The sequence below is a fragment of the Dendrobates tinctorius genome, unplaced genomic scaffold (assembly GCF_039654945.1).
Source record: "Dendrobates tinctorius isolate UK_male_01 unplaced genomic scaffold, ASM3965494v1 ptg000116l, whole genome shotgun sequence".
In the NCBI taxonomy this organism is placed as follows: Eukaryota; Metazoa; Chordata; class Amphibia; order Anura; family Dendrobatidae; genus Dendrobates; species Dendrobates tinctorius.
In genome coordinates, this window is record NW_027361784.1 from 22948644 (window position 1) to 22971402 (window position 22759).

Below are 22759 nucleotides of genomic sequence, written 5' to 3' on the forward strand. Positions count from 1 at the left end.
TGCTGGGAACCAGGGCTGTGGAGTCGGTAAGCCAAACCTGCGACTCCGACTCCTCAATTTCCCTTACACCGACTCCAACTCCGACTCCACGACTCCGACTCCCACACATATTGCTTATATTTAAGTGAAAAATTTATTGTAGTACAATGTGAACCTCAGACATTTAATCATTTTTATGATCCAATAATCAAGATATTTATATAGAACAGAATATATATTGGTGTACTACCCGGTTTTCATTCTTTTTGGTACAGATACGATATGGATAGACAGATATGGATAAATGGATAGATAGAGCAGATTTCTAATCTGCTTTTGCTATTGAAAACATTATCTATGAGCTCAAAAACCTTTCAGGTGATGCGGTTTTTTAAAAAGATGATCAGCTTTTGCAGCTGAAAAACGTATCCTCAAAAAACACAGGAAAAACGCTGTGTGTGAATGTAGCCTTAGATCAGGAATATAACAGCCATTTATAGGACATTTCATAACTTTCCCAAACTCCTATGAAAAAATATTCAGCACATCCTGCATTGAATTACTGTACCCAATTTATTATATATTTTAGGAGTCGGAGTCGGTCCATTTTATACCAACTCCGACTCCACCAAAATGAGCACCGACTCCGACTCCACGACTCCGACTCCACAGCCCTGCTGGGAACAGTTATCACCTACCCTGTTGTTGGGAAGAGTTATCACCCACAATGTTGCTGGGAATAGTTACCACCTACCCTGTTGTTGGGAATAGTTACCACCTACCCTGTTGCTGGGAATAGTTATCACCTACCCTGTTGTTGGGATTACCCTTTTAGGAATATGTCAATATCCTAACTGGACTAAAGTAGGTTGGGGATCACTTGCAAATCTTTCAGTGGACCTAAGAATTGTGAGCTGGACTATGGTTAGTAGTTGCATTCAGACCTGGTGCCTACTTTAAGACCTCTCTCTCACATTAGAATACGTGGTCAACAGTTCAAATAATTGAATAGTTTAACCCTTTTTAAAAAAAAAAAAAAAAAAAAAATCTATATTTGACTCCCATAAAGCTTCAGGATGGCGCCCAGATTTTCTTTAACCTGGGAGGAACTCAATATCGCCCCCGACTGAGTAATGATCTAAAAAAAAGGGAAGGGAAGCAAGTTCTTGGTGTGTATTTCTGGCTCAGAGAAGGGTTGTCAACTTTCTATCTCCTCCAACCATTTTCTTAACTATGGGTGCCCTAAGGACTAGTAGAGGATACGGCTACCGGTGACAGGATATTCACATCAGAGTAAAATGTAGCATGAGTTCATCCAACATTCAACCATTTGAGAGATTGTTTTCGGTATTTGGCCCCTGGAAGAGCAATTTTGCAGATTCATGTACAATGGAAATCCTTGACTGAGCAATTATTATAATTATACCATAATTACATACAGATCCTCCTAAATCCATGTATACGTCAATCCTCCAGACACATTACATTACCTTCCTTTCACTAAGGATGTTTTGGTGTGAAATTATGAGGAGGACGAGTCTTTGGGCAGGTTTTATGAGTATTTAGAGATTTAGCTTTAGTGGAACCTCATCCACCCGTCACCCAATTAAATAAATAGGTATGTGTTGTTCTGGCTCTGTACAAAATTTTCAGCCTCTGTAGGTGCCGGATGTCGAATCCTCACAATATGATAATGACATATCCTAGCAATATTTAAAGGGTTTGTCCACTACGGGATAACCCCACCCTAATAAATTCAGGACCCAAATTACAATACAAGTTGTGTATTGTCACATCTGGCAGGCGCCGTTCCAGTAATGTCAGCGTTGCTTCTCCATACACTGCTCGGTACATAAAGATCTGTCAATCACCCACAGTGGAGCTGGGAAAGCCGGCCGGGGACCATAGGCAGAGACTGACCAAGTCCGGAGCGGCTCCCGAATCTCTAAAATATATTTTTCTCAGATTGTGGCTGCAATCGTGCATATGGGTTCTGATTCATGGTGCTCATGGTTTGGGCGCATGAATGTGTGTTTGCATTGATGTAGCAGAGCTGTGTGTATTTGCATTGATGTAGCAGAGCTGTGTGTTTGTACTGATGTAGCAGTGTTGTGTGTGTTTGTATTGATGTAGCAGAGCAGAGTAAGTATGGGAGTATGGATGATGCAGAACTGTGTCTGTATATGTTTGTACTGAAGTAGCAGACAAGAGTGTGCATGATTGTATTGATATAACAGAGCTGTGTGTGTATGGGTGTATATTGATATAGCAAAGTTGTGTGGTTGTGTAATGATGTAGCAGTGCTGTGTGTATGTCTGTGAATTGATGCAACAGTTGTGTTTGAATGTGTATTGATGCAACAGCTGTGTGTGTGTTGATGTAGCAGTGATGTGTGCGTATTAATGTAGCAGAGCTGTGTGTGTATTGATGTAGCAGAGCTATGTGTGTATGTGTGTGTATTAATGTACCAAAGCTGTAAGTGTTTTTGTGTGCATTGATGTAGCAGAGCTGTGTATGTGTGAATACACATAAATGTACAGTAGGGGCATATAACAATTGCCATGGCATGCTATGCATTTATGTCCCTCTTGTTTTTCAAAATTGGGATACATGTCTAAGGCCTTATGTCTTCTGATGAGCCCCCCTTATATTTTTGGACAGGAACATGACAGGTTGGGAAGGTGTTTATTTTTTGAAGGGTGGGTTGCAGGACATTTTAATAAGGTAAGGTTATAGATTCAAGGGCTGCTATACAAAGGTGTAGACGAGGCCAGGTCCATAGGGTGCGCGTGCTTTGGTGCTAATAGTATGCCGATCCATTGCTTTGAGAATAACAGATGGACTATTCGATTGCGGGTATCTCTAATTATCGTTACAGTTTTTGAGGTTTTCGGAAACCAATAATAGGTTCTCCAGGTACTACACGTGGACTAACCACGCTTAGTCCCTTGGGCTTCATCGCTCCTTTTTATCCGTTCCTCTCTGCCCCTCCATCACAACAACGCACCAAGTCACTTCATATTTTCCATATTTTCAGATGGTTAAATTTGACTCCTTTGACGGGCTTCTCCAGGACTGACAGTCTATCCATAGGACGAGCCAACGATATTGACAGGTGGGCTCTAACCCCCCCCCCCAAACCCTGTCAATCAGCACAAATCAATGGATCCCAATAAATCCAGAGCAAACAACTGTCTTGAGTCGGATTTGTCTGCTCATCAATATGTATGTATCTGACATAAGGGACAAACACGACGTAAGCAGATCTTTATGATATGCAAGAAAAATGCTGAGAGCCCGGAGGAAGAATTTGTGCTGGGGGGCAAGGAATCCCAGAAGAATTAGCCATGGGCTCCTGGGCGTAGAGTGGCTGAACGTGATCGAGCGGTGCATGGGAACCCATGGTAAGCCATGGAGAACGTCAGGGTAAGCCGATCATACACTGTATGGGCGACACCGCCGATCATACACTGTATAGTCTCCCGGTACTTACCTGCACGAAACCTCTGCTCCTCACAAGATCTCCTTCTGTACTCCCCTCTTATCTCCTCTTCCCACAATCGCATACAAGATTTCTCCCGTGCATCCCCCCTCCTCTGGAACTCTCTACCACAACATATCAGACTCTCGCCTACCATGGAAACCTTCAAAAAGAACCTGAAGACCTACCTCTTCCGACAAGCCTACAACCTGTAGTAACCACCGATCCACCAAACCGCTGCACGACCAGCTCTACCCTCGCCTACTGTATCCTCACCCATCCCTTGTAGATTGTGAGCCCTTGCGGGCAGGGTCCTCTCTCCTCCTGTACCAGTCGTGACTTGTATTGTTTAAGATTACTGTACTTGCATGTATTATGTACTTTATACCCCTCCTCACATGTAAAGCGCCATGGAATAAATGGCGCTATAATAATAATAGTATGGGCGACAGCGCCGATCATACGCTGTACGGGCGACAGCACCGATCATACGCTGTACGGGCGACAGCGCCGATCATACGCTGTACGGGCGACAGCGCAGATCATACGCTGTACGGGCGACAGCGCAGATCATACGCTGTACGGGCGACAGCGCCGATCAAACGCTGTATGGTCGACACCGCCGATCAAACGCCGTATGGGTGACACCGCCGATCAAACGCCGTATGGGTGACACCGCCGATCATACGCCGTATGGGTGACACCGCCGATCATACGCCGTATGGGTGACACCGCCGATCATACGCCGTATGGGTGACACCGCCGATCATACGCCGTATGGGTGACACCGCCGATCATACACTGCATGGGTGACACCACCGATCATTCACCCGTAACAGGCCCTGATATGCGGTAATGTTATCTTTATTGAGTGCACAGATCAAGGACGTTCCTCCTGGTTTCTGTAAATTGCAGGAAACATTAGGAGATTCTTCCAGAAGTGATCCAGGAGTGGCCTCCAACTCGTCTCTCTCCAGCTGTAGTAAAAGTACAAACTTTGACCTCTTCACTTGTGGGCAATTTTTCATTTTTTTCATTTTTTCCTTCTCTTCTTCCAAGACCCATAACATTTTTATTCTTCTGTCCATATGAGGGCTTGTTTTTTACGGGAGGAGATATCGTTTTGGATTTCACCTTTCATTTTACCATGTAATGCACTGAGAAACGGCAAAAACATCCTAGTTCGGTAAAAAAATAAAGACACCGTTCCTCCATTGTTTTTTTGGGCTTTGTTTTTACGCGTTTATGGCAACATGATTCTCCATACCGGTACGATTAAGGCTATGTGCACACGTTCGGAAATGTTGCGGAAATTTACTCAACTCCCGCCGCGGGTAAAACACATGCAAATTCGCATGCGTTTTTCCCGCGAAAAACAAGTGTTTTGCAAGCGTTTTTCACTTGTGGAATGCTTGCACATTCCAAGTGATTTGAAGCATCATTTGGAAAGGTGATTAACAGGTTGGTCACACACAAGCATAGCGCTTGACAAGTGTGACCAACTTTTTACTATTGATGCTGCCTATGCAGAATCAACAGTAAAAGATAGGATGTTAAAAATAATAAAAAAAAATATAAAATATTGTTATTCTCACCTTCCGACAGCCCCCAATTTGCTCTGCGGCGCTCCAGACATCTTCCGGTCCCAGTAATGCTTTGCACGAAGGACCTGAGATGACGTCACGCTCGCGAGAGCAGGTCAGCAGCAGTCATTCGCACAAAGCATTACTGGGACTGGAAGATGCCGGGAAGGACGCCAGGGGCCGCCGGAGGGTGAGTATATCACTATTTTTTATTTTTATTCTATTTTTTTTAACAGGATTATGGTACACAGGGCCTGGAGGAGAGTCTCCTCTCCTCCAGACCCTGGTTACCATCCGCACATTGAGCGCTCACTTTACGCATGGTGGGCATAACCACATGCGTAAAGTGAGCGCTTCAATGCAATCCTATGGATGTGGAATCGCCGCGATTCCGCAAAAAGAATGAGCATGCTGCGTATTTTTCCGCTATGCGATTCCGCAGTGGAAAAATCCGCAGCATTAGCACAGCATGTGCGGAATCCCTTAGGGTTGCACGGGATGCGCTTTCTTTGCGTTTTCGCGGCGATTCCGCAGCGGGAAAACGCAAAAAAACGCAACGTGTGCACACAGCCTAAGACAATACCAAGGATTCTTAAAATATTTTAGAGGTTAAAAAACTTTGTACAAAAAAAAAGTTGGGATTGTGTTGCCATTTTCTGTGACCCACAAATGTTGTACTTTTCCATCACTGGCGCTTTGTGAGGGCTTTTTTTTGCATAGGAAGCTTTAGGGTAAGTTCACACTTTTTTTTTTCCAGTGGAAAAAAAGCATGTTTTACTTGTTTTTTTTCTTGTTTTTTTGGTGCATTTTGCGGCAGTTTTGGCATGCTGGATTTGTCTCGCGTGCATGCTGATAAAGTTTAGTGTTGGGAAAAAAAAAAGGCCTGTTCTATAGAATCAGGTTTTGGCATTAAAAAAAAAAAGCAGCAAAACTTGATATCTACGTTTTTGGTGCGTTTTTTTCACTACCTATTCATTTCAATGGGTGAAAAAAGCTGAAAAAACAAAAAAAATTGACATGCTCCATTGTGCAAAAAAACATGCGAAGCAAAAAATACTGAAGATAAAAAACCAAGGTGTGTACATAAAATGTCTGAAATCTCAGACTTTGCAGGTACTGTGAAATGAAGCTGAAAATTTGCATAAATAAACTCCCAGTGTGAACTTAGCCTTAGATTTTATTTACGCCATTTTTTCATCCATAAAGGCATTTTTCTTTCTTTAAGGAATATAATTGTCAGGTTAAATAATTTTATATTTAGTTTGATTAGATTTTTTACAGACGCGCCGGTGATACCAAACATTTTTTTTTTAATTTCTATATTTTATAATAAGTGAAAGGGGGATTTAAACTTTTATATTTTTTTTTTTATATGTATTAGAAGTTTTTTACATTTATTTTTACTTTATATTTTAGTCCACCTGGTGGAGTTGAAGGTGCAATCATTTGATCGCTCGTAATACTAGAGGATCGCAATATGTAGTATACAATAGTAAAGCATAACTGTAGAAAAAAAAAACACATGGACTTCACATCCATATTTTATACATCCTTTCCTCAACCCTCAATCTACTAAAATGCTTGTGCATGCCCTCATCATCTCCCGCCTCGACTACTGCAACATCCTTTTCTGTGGCCTCCCTGCTAACACCCTCGCACCTCTCCAGTCCATCCTCTGCTGCCCGACTAAGGCCTCTTTCACACTTCAGTCTTTTTGTTTCAGTCAAAATCCGTCGTTTTGTGAAAAAATGGATCCAGCAAATTTGCCCGCTGGATCTGTTTTTTTCTCATAGACTTGTATTAGCGACAGATTGTGGCGGATGGTCGTCCGTTTCATCTGTCATTTGACGGATCAGTCATAAATTCTTTGTCCGTCGGCCGGAGACAGTGGACAAAGTAACGTTTTTTTTGTGTATGTCGAAAAGTAGGACAGTGACGGATCCAGCGCCATCCGTCAATGGCTACAGTGGAAGCCTATTGGGCGACATCTGTCGCTGTCCGTTAAAAGATTCTCTCTCTACTCCAGAATTCTGATCCTTTACAATTCCTACAACTCCTGCTTCGATGGATCCATTAAAAAAAAAAAAAAACGATCCGGTGCATCAGTTTTTTACAGTCTCCACAGGATCCGTTTTTTCAACACTTTGACGGATTGTGACTGATTCTAAAAGACTGATGTGTAATAGAGCCCTACTTCATCTCTCTCCTCGCTACTCCTCCGCTTCTCCCCTCTGCAAATCTCTTCACTGGCTCCCATTCCCTCAGCGTATCCTGTTCAAATTACTAATACTGACCTACAAGGCCATCTATAACCTGTCTCCCCCATATGTCTCTGAACTAATCTCCTGATACCTTCCCTCACGTAATCTCCGGTCCTCCCAAGACCTCCTTCTCTCCTCCACACTTATTCGCTCCTCACCCAACCGCCTCCAAGACTTCTCCCGAATAGCCCCCATCCTCTGGAATTCTTTGACCCAACAGACGGAACCTGAAAACCCACCTCTTCAGGAAAGCCTACAGCCTGCAATGACCCCGCTACCTCCCCACCACTACCGGAGATTTCACCTCAACCAACAACGGAACTGCTGCGACCCCCCAACCTACTGTCTCCTTCCCCACCATCCTGTAGAATGTAAGCCCGAAAGGGCAGGGTCCTCTCCCCTCTGTATCAGTCTGTGATTGTTAGTATGTTTACTGTAAGTGATATCTGTAATTTGTATGTAACCCCCTTCTCATGTACAGCACCATGGAACCAATGGCGCTATAGAAATAAATAATACCGTAATAATAACATTATAATACTGTAGGAAAATGTTCAAAACTAAACATGAGGTTCGTCCAGAAGGTATAAGCCCACTGCCACAAGACGGCAAACCTCTAATTCTTTTTTGATTTTCAGTCTCCCCCTACCCCCAAAGAAGTATATTTGTACACGCCAGAAATTTTTTTGCTCAAATTTTGCATCATTTTAGCGGCACAAGCGACTTTCTGTGTTAAAAAAAACTGCCAAAAAAAATTGAAGACAAAAATAACCAAAATAATAAGATATTCAGGATTGAGAGTCCTCAGTAGTTGATACCTTTTAATGGCTAACTGAAAAGATGGTAATACATTGCAAGCTTTCGAGACTACTCAGGTCTCTTCATCAGGCTAGACTAATACAAAATCTGAAGCTTGATGAAGCCTGATGAAGAGACCTGAGTAGTCTCGAAAGCTTGCAATGTATTACCATCTTTTCAGTTAGCCATTAAAAGCTATCAACTACTGAGGACTCTCAATCCTGAATATTTTTCTATCCACTGGCTAACACGGTACAAAGATATACATCTTTCCTGTATCAAAATAATAAGAGAATTTTTTTTAATTTTGCGCAGAACTTATAAACCGCGTGAGCTAGTTTCAAGAATGGGCTGTAAAAAAAAAAATGTTACGAATGCTGCAGAACCCCAAAAAAAACCCACAACAACAAAAAATGCAAATAATGAATCGGGTCTTACGTTTTCATACAGGGAAAAGGGGGCCATATTTCCAGAACAAAAGAAAAAACATCGCGTGATTCAGTAGAATAGCGGCATTTACACCCACAAAAAAATACTAAAAATATATACTATATATATATATATATATATATATATATATATATATATATATATATATATATATATATATACATACATATACACACATATATGCAAAATTTTCAGTTTTTCTGAATTTTCTATTTATAGGTATATTTTTTGAGCAAAATGTACATTGTTGTTTTATTATATAAACTACTGACAACATGTCTCCAAAGTTTAAAGCTAAAAATCTTGTATTTATTTGCAGCAAATTAGAAATCGACAAAATAATAAAAGAAACAGTGCTTTCAGACCTCAAATAATGCAAAGAAAGCAAGTTCTTATTCATGTAGAAACAACAATATTAATGTTTTAACTCAGGAAGAGTTCAGAAATCAATAATTTGTGGAATAACCATGATTGTTAATCACAGCTTTCATGCGTCGTGGCTGCTTTCCACCAGTCTTTCACACTGCTTTTGAGTGACTTTATGCCACTCCTGGTACACATATGTAAGCAGTTCTTCTTTGTTTGATGGCTTGTGATGATCCATCTTCCTCTTGATTACATTCCAGAGGTTTTCAATGGGGTTCAGATCTGGAGATTGGGCTGCCCATGACAGGGATTTGATGTGGTGGTCCTTCATCCACACATTGATTGTCCTGGCTGTGTGGCATGGTGCATTGTCCTGCTGGAAAAAACAGTCCTCAGAGTTGGGGAACATTGCCTGAGCAGAAGGAATCAACTGTTTTTCCAGGATCACCTTGTATGCAGCTTGACTCATACGTCCTTTGCAAAGATTAACCTGCCCAATTCCAGCCTTGCTGAAGCCTCCCCAGATCATCACCGATCCTCCACCAAATTTCACAGTGGGTGCAAGACACTGTGGCTTGTACGTCCCTCCAGGTCTCCATCTAACCATTAGACGACCAGGTGTTGGGCAAAGCTGAAGATTAGACTCATCAGAGAAGATTATCTTACTCCAGTCCTCTATGGTCCAATCCTTATGGTCTTTGGCAAACTTCAGCCTGGCTCTCCTTTGCTTCTCATTGATGAAAGGCTTTTTTCTACCTTTACATGACTTGAGCCCTGCCTCTAGGAGCATGTTACAAACTGTTCTTGCCATGCACTTCACCCCAGCTGCCATTTGCCATTCCTTTTGTAGGTCACTTGATGTCATCCTGCGGTTTCTGAGTGACATTCGAATAAGATGACGGTCAACCCGGTCAGTGGAGAGTTGTTTTCACCCTCTGCCGGTCTGGAGCTTTCTTGTTCCCAATGTCTGCTGCTTGACCTTGTTGTAATGGACTGCCGTCTTAGAAATTTTAAGGATGGAGGCAACATGACGCTCACTGTATCCCTCTTCTAGTAAAGTCAGAATTAAGCCCTTCTATTCCTCACTCAAGACTTTTCTCTCCAACTCCTATGCCATGGTTAAAAGTTATTTTTTCATTCCTATTACCTTTGGGACATTCCTAGCACTGGTTTTTCCATCCAGCTTGTCCTATTACAAGAGGATTGTGAACACCACAGCAGGGTGTTTTATACTTTCCTTTGTTAAATAAGATTTGGCTCAGGTGATCTCCTAATCAGAAGCACATTAAGTAGAATGAGGTGGACTCTGGTTGGAATTCAACTGACACAGGAATGGACTGGCTGTCAGACATGGAGAGAAGCTGATTTTTTATAAAACAGTGCAGTGATCTCTTAATTTTTGCCACAGCTGTATATACATACACATGACAGGTCCTCTTTAAAGGGATAGCCTTATCTTGGAAATTTATTTTGTATCCTCAGGAGAGGCCATTTTATATGTCTATAGATAGCCTTTATAAGGTATAGTCTATTGCTGGCTGCAGATTGAGTTTACTGGCAATCCAACAGCGAGCTCATTCTGACAGTCTCAAAACATAGTCTTTAAAGCTGGCCATAAACATTAGATGGCTGTCGGATGTCCGATGCTCCAGCTGATCGTTCATCTGACAACCATCTGGGCCAACACTCCCATACACAGGAGGAAGAGAACTCCTGTGTTCTCTATGAGAAAGCCGCCGAATGACAGGAGAAAGCCGCTGACTAAACAATGCATCGGCAGTCTGAAATTGGTCATGTCCGATCGATATCTCCCACTGCCCAACGCCCATCTGACTGTTGGCCGAACCTGTCGATATCGGCAGGATCAGCCGACTTTCAGAGACCTTAAGCATTCTGTCGCTCTTTTTTTCTGAGCTCCTCTCTGCTGATTTATGACCCCGAGGGGCGGACATAGCATTGGTACAGCCTGTGCAGCCACACAGGGGCCCACTAGGCAAGCGGGCCGACTTCCACCCCTAATGCGACAAGCAGCTTCGGTCACATAAAGGGGAGCCCATACAACGTTCTTGCACTGGAGCTCTCTTTTGTCTGTGTCCGCCCCAGATGAATATACCCTTCAAAGTTTAATGAGCCTGGAAGTAACGATCCTGTGAAACCCAAAAGGGTGCAATGTTTTCTTTAAAAAAAAAAAATATAACAATAATAATAGTAACCCCTAAAAAAAAAGCAAAAGAAAAAATGTGTCTCCAAAATTGGACAACCCCCTTCGATCCTGGTGGAGAGCTCCGCACTGCCGCCATGCTGTGCCCAGCCCCCTCATTGGCAGCACAACGCAGAACACATGAGCGTGGACGGACTGGCAGGCTATGACATGATATAAAAAGACAGTGAGGCTGCATACAATGTGGCGTTTCACAATGTGGCGGGAAGCAGATGCTCAGCATACCATTCCTTCCATTATCAAGCAGCACCGCAGATTAAGCTGCACTGTGCAAGCGCAGACACGCCACCGGCTGCAAACACTGCACTGGGATCACAGGGAACCTACCCTAATGTACATGACTACTATCGGTTCTATACGGAATAGTGGACTCCGCAATGAGAGCCCCTGAAAAAGCACGGATGAAGCAGAGCTAAATGCGTCATTCATTCATTGAAGGATTGCAGATCTATGTCTCACATCATACCACATGTACAGCCAAAAGAACAAACTCAGCCCTACTACACCAGAAATTATCAGCTCTGCTGTATGTGAAAAAAAAAATGAAAACTACTATTCTACATGAAATAACTTCGTTGAAAAGTTAAGTAACTTTGTTTCATCCATTTTTCGATTTTTTCTTCCAACAGTCATCACTTTAGGTTTTTTGTAGTTCTGAATGACACCATCCATTTTACCATATAAAACACTGAAAAGACATGACAGAAAAAAATTCCTAGTGGAGGAAAATGGTGAAAAAAACCCCTCTGCAATTGCTCCGTTGTGCTGTAGTTTTCTTTTTATGGTGCTCATTGTCTGGTCGAAAAACAATCCTTTAGGTCAGAGTAAAAACGCTGATCCCAAACTTGTGTCATTTTTCTTTTCAGTGATTTAAAAAATGAAGAACTTTGCAAAAAAAAAAAAAAAAAAAAGTTGTTTTTTTTTTGTTTTTTTTTGCGTGTGTTGAGCTGTAGTGTTTAGTGATACCATTTTGTCGCAAGTGTGAAATTGTGATTGCCTTGTATTGCACTTTTTTGGGGAGGAGCGGGTATCCAAAACATGGCAATTCTGTATTCTTTCTTCCATTTACCTTATGAGTTTAACAATTTTATATTTTGATTGATCGGACATATATAGATGGAGCAAGACCGGATGTTTTTCTTTTCTAACTTTTTTAAATTTCTTTTATTTTGGATAGGGAAGAAGGGAAGGGATTAGTGATGAGGGAACGTGCTGGGACAAGGTGTTATCTGAGCATGCTCAGGTGCTAACCGAGTGTCTTCGGCGTACTCGAAAAAATATGTTCGCGTCCCCGCGGCTGCATGTCTCGCGGCTGTCCCGACAGCTGCAACACATGCATGGAGTACCTGCTCGTTAGGCAATCCCTACATGTGTTGCGGCTGTCGAACTGCAAGAAATGCAGCCGTGGTGACTAGAGCTTTTTTTTTCCGAGCCCGCTGCGTTTGGTTCCAGGTAGATTTTTTTTCGATGGGTCGTTCAATCTTTCGCCTACATTGTGATGGCTGCTTCACATGATATGAAGTTTTGTTTCCTTTTGGGGAAAAAAAAAAAAAAAACAGCAGAAAAGGCTATTACGAGGCACGAATTTTATTGCAACTCATTTGGTGCCCAATTCCTGAGGTAAAGTTCGCTGAGAAGAACTCCCAGTCAATTGTGCAAGATCTTCAATGGCTCGATGGCGTCCTTTTAGAAAGGCCTGACAAATTTTTATCACATTTTCACTTAGTGATGAGCGAGCGTGCTGGGATAAGGTGTTATATTATCATGCTCGGGTGCTGACCGAGTGTCTTCGGCGTGCTCGAATAATATGTTCGAGTCCCCGCCGGCTGCTCAACAGCCACAACACATGCAGGGATTGCCTAGCAGTCGCGGGCACTCAGACATAGCCATGAGTTGTTCGTGTGAATCGGCCCTCACAAAATAGGCAAAAGATTGAAGCCAAAAACAACCATCCCCAAAAATGTCGACTGGCACACTGACTCAGAAGGGTCCAGCGGCATTAAAACCGCACTACAAGCACTCCTAATGTCCGCTTCTTTTGGATACCCTCTCATAGATGAGGCTATGTTTGTGTCTGTAGACCCCCCGCTGGTCCCTACACCCCGGTTTCTACGCGGACCGTGTTTCATGGACGCCTGAATCTGGCCTACATTGCAGTATAACTTCTGTTGTATCAAAAAAAAGACTTATTTGACTAAGCCTGGTCTTCTGACCCCAAAAGTGGCAATGAAACAATTCATCTGTGGGAAAAAAAAAAAAAAACCAACAGGGAAAATGTATGAAAACAACAAATCTGTCATTGTTGCCCGTAGCAACCAACCACAGTGCAGCTTTCATTTTACCCGAGCTGTTAAAGAAACGAAAGCCGAGTGATGATTGGTTCCTATGGGCAGTTTTACCTTTAGACAATTTTGATAGATGAGGCCCAATTTTAGTTAACCTACCATCCTCAAGTCAGTTCTTTTTCCCCATTAACTTCTTAAGGGCTGGGTGATTCTTTTTAGTTTCTACACTTTCATTTTTTTTTTTTTTTTTTTTTTACTCCACCCTCTTCTATAACTTTTTATGTTTTCCATTGACAAAGCCATATGCGGTATTGTTTTTTTTTTTTTTTTTTTTGCAAGATGAGTTGTTTTGGATTACACCTTTAATTTTACCCTATAATGCTTATAAAAAAAAATGGTGAACAAAAGAGAAAATAAATGGTGAAAATCAACGTGATTTTGTCACTTTTTCGGGTTTTGTTTAGTTTTTACTGGTACTATTTTCCGGCACATACAATATTAAGCGCTTTTCATTTCTGACATTTTTTTGGGGGGTAATGAACAACTGAAATATATTTTTATTATTTTTTTTCATTTAACATAAAGGTTTATTTTTTTTATATTTTGCTGGGCTGTGATATAAACTTTTATATTTTTTGTTCTCTTTTCAAATATTTTTCAAATGTCTCTTTTATTACGTTACATTTAATCTTCAAACAGGACTTGACCCTACGATCGCCTGATCGCATTATTCCATACACTGTAATACTTTAGCATTGTAGTGCATTGAAAAATGGCCAATATCCTTCTAACCAAGCAGACATTGTGGGCGTTTCGTACGCCTCTGGCTGCCAAAGCGACCCATCATTCCCTCTTAATCACGTTGCATGGGGATGGGGGGGTGATGATAACGGTCAGAACTCGCGGCCACCGTGTTGATGACTTTTAAATGCCGCTGTCACGCTTCTTCCGTGAGGTTAAAGCTGTTTTCCCACTTTCGGACCCCAAAAAGCTGTCAGGCATTTAAAATATCAAAGCCAGCCGCTACTCACCCTACTTTACTCCAACCGCTGCTCCGATATCTATGGTATGGTTGAACCACTTGCTTGGCGATGTAGATGGTACGAGCTGCTGTGCTCAGTGATTGGCTGCAGCGGTTATATGGGCTCACTGCTGCAGCCAAACCACTGATATCGGAGCAGCCAGTGCAAGAGCTGGTTTTGTTATTTGACATGTCTGCCAGCGTTTCGGGGTCCACTTCACTAAAAGTTGAGAACCCCTTTAAGCAACAAACAATATTCCTTGGACTCCAATCTTGTACTTCGTGACTTCTAGGCCTCGTACGGGAAAGTGACAGACATATCACTCTGCAGAGTTGTGCCATATTCCTGTGGGAACAAAGTCACAGTTTTCTTGATTTTAATGTATGGAGAAATGAAATAGTACAGGAATCAGCGGAAATTTTAGTAAATTTTTCAGAGTTTAATGTGGAAGCAGAAAACCCATTAAAAAGTTCGTAAATAATTGAGCAGAAAATCATAAAGTTCTATTAATGGGAAAATATTCCTCTTCCGCCAGCGCAGGTGATAATTGTCCTGGTATTCACCTAAGAATCCCCTGATCTGCAGAAAAAAAAAGGAAATTGTTTGGGAATTGATAAAATTCCTCGGTGACTCTTGCGCAGAGTAAAATGTCTACATATTATATTGAATTTTGGACCCTATGGGATTTTTGCAAATAATTGCAAGAGGGAGGGTAACACGAGTTTCAAAAGAAGGAAAAGTTGTCCTCTAAAGCTCAGCTTGTTATCAACTTACTTAAAGGGGTTGACCAGGATTAGGAAAACATGGCTACTTTATTTAAAAAACAGCGCCACATTATCTATTGGTCGACAGTGGTATTGCAGCTCAGCCCCTTTAGGACCCGAGCGGATACAAGCATGGGTGTATATCACTGGAAGCTAGCTGCCATGTCTTGCATGTCATTTACAAACCCTTTTAGATACTCCTGGGGCCCCCAATTTAAAATTTCCCGCTGTACCCAAAGCTATGAGGTGATCCATTATTTCTAGTACAAGTCTCTTTATATTGTACAGTGACCTTTTTTGGTCTTTCTCAGGCCACTGGGCTTGGACCCCCTATATTTATGTTCCTAGTACTAGTCTCCAATCGCAACCAAAAACGTTAATGGTAGTCTAATGTAAACATTTTTAAAGGGCCCTTATACTAAATTTTTATTTAATATTTAAACTGAGTCTGGCCTCCAATTGCCGCTGTTCCACTGAATCCAGAACAGTTTTTCTTTTTCTCCTGTGCCCCTCTGTTCCCAAGTTATGCCCTCCGGTAACAAAGGTGCAAATATTCCATTCAACTAAGTTCTCTGTGGGCGTTTACTTTTTCTCCTCTCATGCTGGCCAATAAAAAAAAAGGCCACGCCCACAGAGTTCTGTGGTATACACCCACTTGGTGGAAGGGAAAATTTGCATCTTCATTATGAGAGGGCATAACTTTGGAACGGAGGGTCACAGAAGAAAAAGAAAAACTGTTCCGGAATCGACGGAGCAGCGGCAATTGGAGGAACTACTCGGGTTAAAGTAAGAATTTAAGTGAAGTCCCCCTTCAAGAGAATGGTTTTAGCTAGAGTCACATTTGGACTGATTTTAGGATGTGAAACTACAGAATAGTCACCGGGTGGTGACCACTTTTATGACACTGTGTGAGTTAGTGACCAGAATACAACATCTTTAGGATTTTTATATAAAAAAAAAATACAATACGTAAAAAAAAAATGGTTTAGAATAAAAACTTGATTAAATAAAGTCATCTTTTAAGTACCTAACTAACGCTCAAATTCTAGGTTTTGACATGGGCATGTTTGAAATCCCAAACCCCGGCTGTATAATGGCATTTAGCGGGCTAGTGGCCCCAAATCTAATTTAAAGAATATCGCCAGATTATTTTCCAAAAGTTAAATATGGGTGATGAAACAACTTCAAAGGTAAACTTCCAAGTTCAGCGACTGGCAGCGAATGCTGAGCTCCATGAAAGCTGGCCGTTCCGCAGGCTTCCTACTACATGGGAGTCAGCCGCCTGGCAGAACACGCTACACATGCTACAATGGCTGTGAACCAACAAGCTGCGGCCTGCCCCACACCGCATCAACTCTGCTCAATCCAGGGAAAACACTCATCTGCAAGGCTAAAATGGGAACAGAAAAAAAGTTCCTGAGAAAGGGTTACTTTCTGAGAGTAAACGGCCTCTGATCCAGTTCTTCTGAATTCACCAAAGCAATTCCATAATATTCATTTTTTTAGGACACAAGACAACAATGGTACCGCCATATAATTCCTATTTATGCAAAAGATCACATAATACCGCTTTTAATTCCAATAGGTTGAAAAAAAAATACATAATACAGCCATATAACTGCCATATATTAAAAAGTTAAAATAATAACACCATATAATTCACTTATGTGTTAAAAAAGCTCACATAATACTGCCATATAATTCCCATATATTAAAATGTGCACATGATACCGCCATTTGATTCCCATATGTTAAAAAAATAAACGTCATGCCGCCATATAATTCTCATATATTCAAATATTCCCATAATACCGCTATTTAATTTCGTTATAATACAAAAATGTACATAATCGCACATGATAATTCCCATATAGTACTACCATTCAGTTCCCAAATAATACAACTACGTGCTTCTAAATAATAAGTAGCAGTTTGTTTCTGGCGTTTCGATTCCCTTAAAGGTGTCCTACAAACCAGAGCCGTGGAAAATTGTCCACCATCAAAAAATGGCCTGACCCTTGCTATATGCGCTCACTGACTGCGGTGGGATGCTCTTCCACATACAGTGAGCACGGAAAGTATTCAGACCCCTTTTAATTTTTCACTCTTTGTTTCATTGCAGCCATTTGGTAAATTCCCAAAAATTCTTTTTTTTCTCATTAATGTATCTCTATACTTGGCCGCATTCATGTTTCCTTCAATGGCAACCAGTCATCCTGTACCTGCAGCAGAAAAACACCCCCATAGCATGATGCTGCCACCACCATGTTTCACTGTTGGGATTGTATTGGGCAGGTCATGAACAATACCTGGTTTTCTCCACACATAACACTTAGAATTATCACCAAAAAGTTCTCTCTTTGTCTCATCAGACCAGAGAATCTTATTTCTCATAGTCTGGGAGTCCTTCATGTGTTTTTTGCAAACTCTATGCAGGATTTCATATGTCTGGCACTGAGGAGAGGCTTCCGTCGGGCCTCTCTGCCATAAAGGCCCGATTGGTGGAGGGCTGCAGTGATAGTTGACTTTGTGGAACTTTCTCCCATCTCCCTACTGCACCTGTGGAGCTCAGCCACAGCAATCTTGGGGTTCTTCTTTACCTCTCTCACAAAGGCTCTTCTCCCACGATTGCTCAGTTTGGCTGGACGGCCAGGTCTAGGAAGACATCTGGTAGTCCCAAACTTCTTCCATTTAAGGATTATGGAGGCCACTGTGCTCTTAGGAACCTGGAGTACTGCAGAAATTCTTTTGTAACCTTGGCCAGATCTGTCCCTTGCCACAATTCTGTCTCTGAGCTCCTTGGTCAGTTCCTTTGACCTCATGATTCTCATTTGGTCTGACATGCACTGTGAGCTGTGAGGTCTTATATAGACAGGTGTGCGCCTTTACAAATCAAGTCCTATCAGCTTAATTACTCACAGCTGGACTCCAATGAAGGAGTAGAACCCTCTCAAGGAGGATCACAAGGAAATGGACAGCATGTGACTTAAATATGAGTGTCTGAGCAAAGGGTCTGAATACTTATGACCATGTGATATTTCAGTTTTTCTTTTTTAATAAATTTGCAAAAATTTCTACATTTGTTATTTTTTCAGTCAAGATGGAGTGCAGAGTGTACATTAATGAGAAAAAAAATGAACTTTTTTGAATTTACCAAATGGCTGCAATGAAACAAAGAGTGAAAAATGTAAAGGGGTCTGAATACTTTCAGAATTTACTGTAGCCCTCAATATTTATGGTAAATCTCACATCCTTAATCCCCTCCCCTGCTTAGCTTGATAACACCCATGAGCATCCTAGGAATAGTCACATGCACCACATATATTAATTCAGGCTACATCAAAATTAGATTTACTAGTGGAGGCCAGAATAATTCCCGACTGCCTAACGATAGGTGCCTCTCTTGAGCAGCTTAGTGAGGGGGTTGCGGCACAGGGGATGTTGCCCTGGGCGCAAAAATGTCAGAAGAATGAAAAGAAAGTAGCTGGGCCTTACTACTGCAGAAGATTCGGGCCAAACTTCTTGACCGATGCCCCTGATTTATGGGCAAGAACCCCTTTGAACTGTATTGGTGTCAACCTGATGCCAACACATCCGGACCCTGTGGTAGAGGAAGGAGCCAACAAGACGTCTCCGTCCCGGGGCAGGCGGAGCAATAACGTCACTCCTGTTGTGTCGACTCTACCGGCCCCTCTGTCTGCAGGTGAGAAGAGGACTTGGTTTTAGGAAATAGTGGGGTACTGTATGTGAGGGGTGGCATTATTACTTTTGGAGGGGACAGAGGGGCATCAATACTTTATAAAGGGAACTATGGGCCATTAGTACTTTCTAAAAAAAAAGGACACTAAGGGGACAATATTTTCTTTAAGGGCGTATTTGGGGGTGTAATACTTGATTTGTTCCGAGCACTGGCCACCCACAATATGCCACTAACTCACTAGAACCACTTAAAGGGGTTGTCCTCTACTCGGCCAACCCCTTCTCACCTGCCCTATTCCTCCATGTAAAATAACAACAGCCCCTAGTCCTCTCCAGAGCCGACACAGATCCAACAGCGCCACTTAAAGGAGACCTGTCACAAAAATAAAAGTGACCATTCGCTCTTATTTTATCCCCACTGCTCCTCTGATTACTCTTATCTAAAGGCGCCATATGCTTCCAGAAATATGGACCTTTTATTAAATGCTAAGTGGAGCTCACAGGATTTTTTTTTTTTATGTCTTTTGACCGCTCTGCATTATTGCCTTTTGAGCACCGAACCCTTAGAGAAGACCCTAAAAGTTAAAAGTCGCATAGTGTGAGGAATCCATCAAACAGCGCCTCGTAGCTCAGCTTCCTGAGGTGCAGGACGGTCAGCTTGTCTACAGTCACAGCTGAATCTTCACAGCATTTTCCTAACTCATAGTGACATCCTTTCTACCCACACCTGATCCCATATGGAGCAGTAGATGCTGCAGAACATCTTTGAAAGCAATGACAATGACACCGCTGACCATTCCACATTAGACAGCATTCACTCAAAATCCATTGTCGACTGTTAAACTTGTAAATATCTGGTGAAATGGGCCACGTCGCTGCTGCTGCAGAACATCTTTCAGTATAGAACTGTCAGTTGTCATAGTTCAGACTGCAAGAAGTGATATACAAGTAACAACAATGGAAAGCAGTGACCACGAACTAGTCATCTAAAAGCGCTCAAGGATCAGCAGCTGCTTCAGAACATCTTTGAATGGAACAGTGAAGTGTCCATTATCATCCAGTGTGGTTACAGCAGTGATTGTCTGCAGCCGGTAATGATGTACACTCAGCGAGTGCACGCTCCAGTCACAAAGTCAGTATAAGCAATCTTTCCTGCTCAACAGCTGCTGCAGAACATCTTTACACGTAGACAGATCTAGTTAAGCAGGTCTACAGCCCAGCATATAAAGACTTCAATAGTGTAATACCTATACATATATGACCTAGTGACTCCTAACGAGTAAAGGATCAGTACTCTAAAGCTAAAGCTGCTGCAGAACATCTTCGAGTACAGGACAGTTCTAAGTGAGCAGGTCTACAGCCCAGCTTATGCAGCCTGTAACAGTGAATAGCTATTTCTACATGACCTAGTCACACACATACTAGGAAACGATTAGTAAAGCTCCTGCAGAACATCTTTAAATGCAGAACGTTCTAAATAAGCAGGTCTACAGCTCAGCTTGACCAAACTGTAATAGTGTAATACCTATGTATGATCTAATTGCTCCAGTACTAGTGAAGGACCAGTGCTCTGAGGATAAAGCTGCTGCAGAACATCTTTGAGTGCAGAATTGACAGGCACTCAAAGTATAATACCTATGCACATTTGACCTAGTCACGAGGACCAGTGCTCTGAAGCGAACGCAGCTGCTGCAGAACATCTTTGAGCACAGAACTGACAGTTCTAAGTGAGTAGGTCTATAGCCTGTAACAGTGTAAGACCTATGTAGACATGATCTAATGGCTCCTATACTAGTTAAGGATCAGTGCTCTGAAGCTAAAGCTGCTGCTGCAGAACATCTTTGAGTGCAGAATTGACAGGCAGGTCTACAGGCCAGCATATAAAGCCTGTAAGTATAATACCTGTGCATAAATGACCCAGTCACACAGACTAAGAGGACCAGTGCGCTGAAGCAGCTGCTGCAGAACATCTTTGAGCACAGATCTGACAGTTCTAAGTGAGTAGGTCTACAGCCTGTAACAGAGTAAGACCTATATAGGTAGACATGATCTAATGGCTCCTATACTAGTTAAGGATCAGTGCTCTGAAGGTAAAGCTGCTGCTGCAGAACATCTTTGAGTGCAGAATTGACAGGCAGATGTACAGACAGCGTGTGAAGCCTGTAAGTATAATACCTGTGCATAAATGACCCAGTCACACAGACTACTAAGGACCAGTGCGCTGAAGCAGCTGCTGCAGCACCTCTTTGAGCGGAGCCCTGTAGTCCCTAGCAGCTGTCAGAGCCCCCCACACACGGGCAGCAGCACTCACCCTCCAGGGTCACCTCCCTGCCCGCCTTCTTCAGAGCCTGCACGGCCTCGTCGTGGGTGGCGTCCCTCAGGTCCAGCCCGTTGACCGATAAGATGGCATCCCCGACGTACAGGCAGTGGGTGAGGTCGGCCGCCAGCCCCCGGAAGATCTTGCTGATGAGGATGGGCATCTTGTTCTCCTTGCCCCCCTTGATGCTGATGCCCAGCCCGCCCAGCTCCTGCTTCACCACCCGCACCGCCCGCTTCTGGCTGGCGATGGCCTCGGGCACCGGCTGCTCGGTGAGCGCCGTCCTCGCCCCCGGGGGGCTGCCGCTGCCGGGCTCCGGGGGGCTGCCGCTGCCGGGCTCCGGGGGGCTGCTGTACGAGCCATTGGTGAGGCCGTTGGAGCCGCCGTCCTCGCTGCTCAGCACCAGGGAGTCCTCACACAACTTCACCCCAACTCTGTGCCAGCGCTCCCGCACCAGCACCTCCAGCCCCCCGCTGCCCGGCGGCGCTACTGCTGCGGCTGCTGCCATGCTGGGCGCATCGCCCGCACTCAGGACTTTACTCCGACTTCACTCACTGGGAAATAGTTCTGGTGCCAACTCATGTCTCTCTGCTCCCCAGCGGGGAGGAGCAACGAGCGGGGAAACCCGAGAAGAGCTGACTGAGCAAACAAAGCCGAGCACATAATGCTCGGGATCACCGGTGCGGCGGGAGCCAAGGCGGCCGCCCGGGCAGCGCGGGGTTAATGGGGCCGCGTCCCGGTGCAGCAAGGGCTACAGCGCGGCGAGAGCGCGGGGGCAGCGGCATCTAGTGGGCGCTCTGGGCATTACAGCCCGGCCAAAAAAAAAAGCTACTTCGGTGGCAACTTTATTTATTTTAATTTTTTTTCAGACTTTTTACAAAGTGTTATTAATGTGAGGGCTGGCTCACTCCAGGGTGTGTATGGGACCAAAAATCATCGCAGCGCACTCTGACCAATGTTATTCAGTGAGTCGGCGCTCAACTGTACCCAGGCTGGGGATAATAATCGAGTGTCCGCGCATATTGGACGAAAGTCAATGGGTGCGAAAAAAAATGGGAACACGGACCAAACGTATGCCGCCCTATTTTAACGCATAAATATCAAAGGAAACCCAACATTTCATCAGCCGAGTAGAGAACATTCACAGATGAGGAAAGACATACAGATAGATAACATCACAAGCCCCATCTACATAGAATAAACTTGCACAGTTTAGTGCCTTTCATGTGGCACTAAATGGTATTTAGTCTTATTTACCTTTATAGATCAGCTTTACCTTTGCTGGTTATGTTTGATAACCAGCAAAGGTAAAGCAGACAGCTGTCAGCTGATATCAGGCTGGAAAGGTCTCGGGATATTGGTCCCTTCCCAGCCTGAAAATACAAGCCCTCATCCGGCACAGAATTGGTACATCAATCAAAGTCAGTGACTGGAGTAACATTTCCGGCGTGAATTACAGCACTAAAGTTTTCTGTATCAGCCCAGTAAAACCAGGAGTGGGTGATAGATGCAGAAGTGGTGACGTGTTTCTAA

General features: G+C 43.1%; 1 protein-coding gene across 2 annotated transcripts in view; it reads right to left on the reverse strand.

Moving 5' to 3' along the window:
- SNTB1 (syntrophin beta 1) overlaps window positions 1-21952 on the reverse strand; it is a 188281-nt gene extending 166329 nt beyond the window's left edge. The window contains exon 1 of one of the 2 annotated variants that reach the window (XM_073590271.1): window positions 21221-21952. In XM_073590271.1, coding sequence (XP_073446372.1) covers window positions 21221-21734 — 514 coding nt within the window. In that variant the 5' untranslated portion in view covers window positions 21735-21952. The remainder of the gene's footprint in view (window positions 1-21220) is intronic. The other variant, XM_073590272.1, reaches the window with a different exon arrangement.
- Between the last annotated feature and the right edge of the window lie 807 nt (window positions 21953-22759).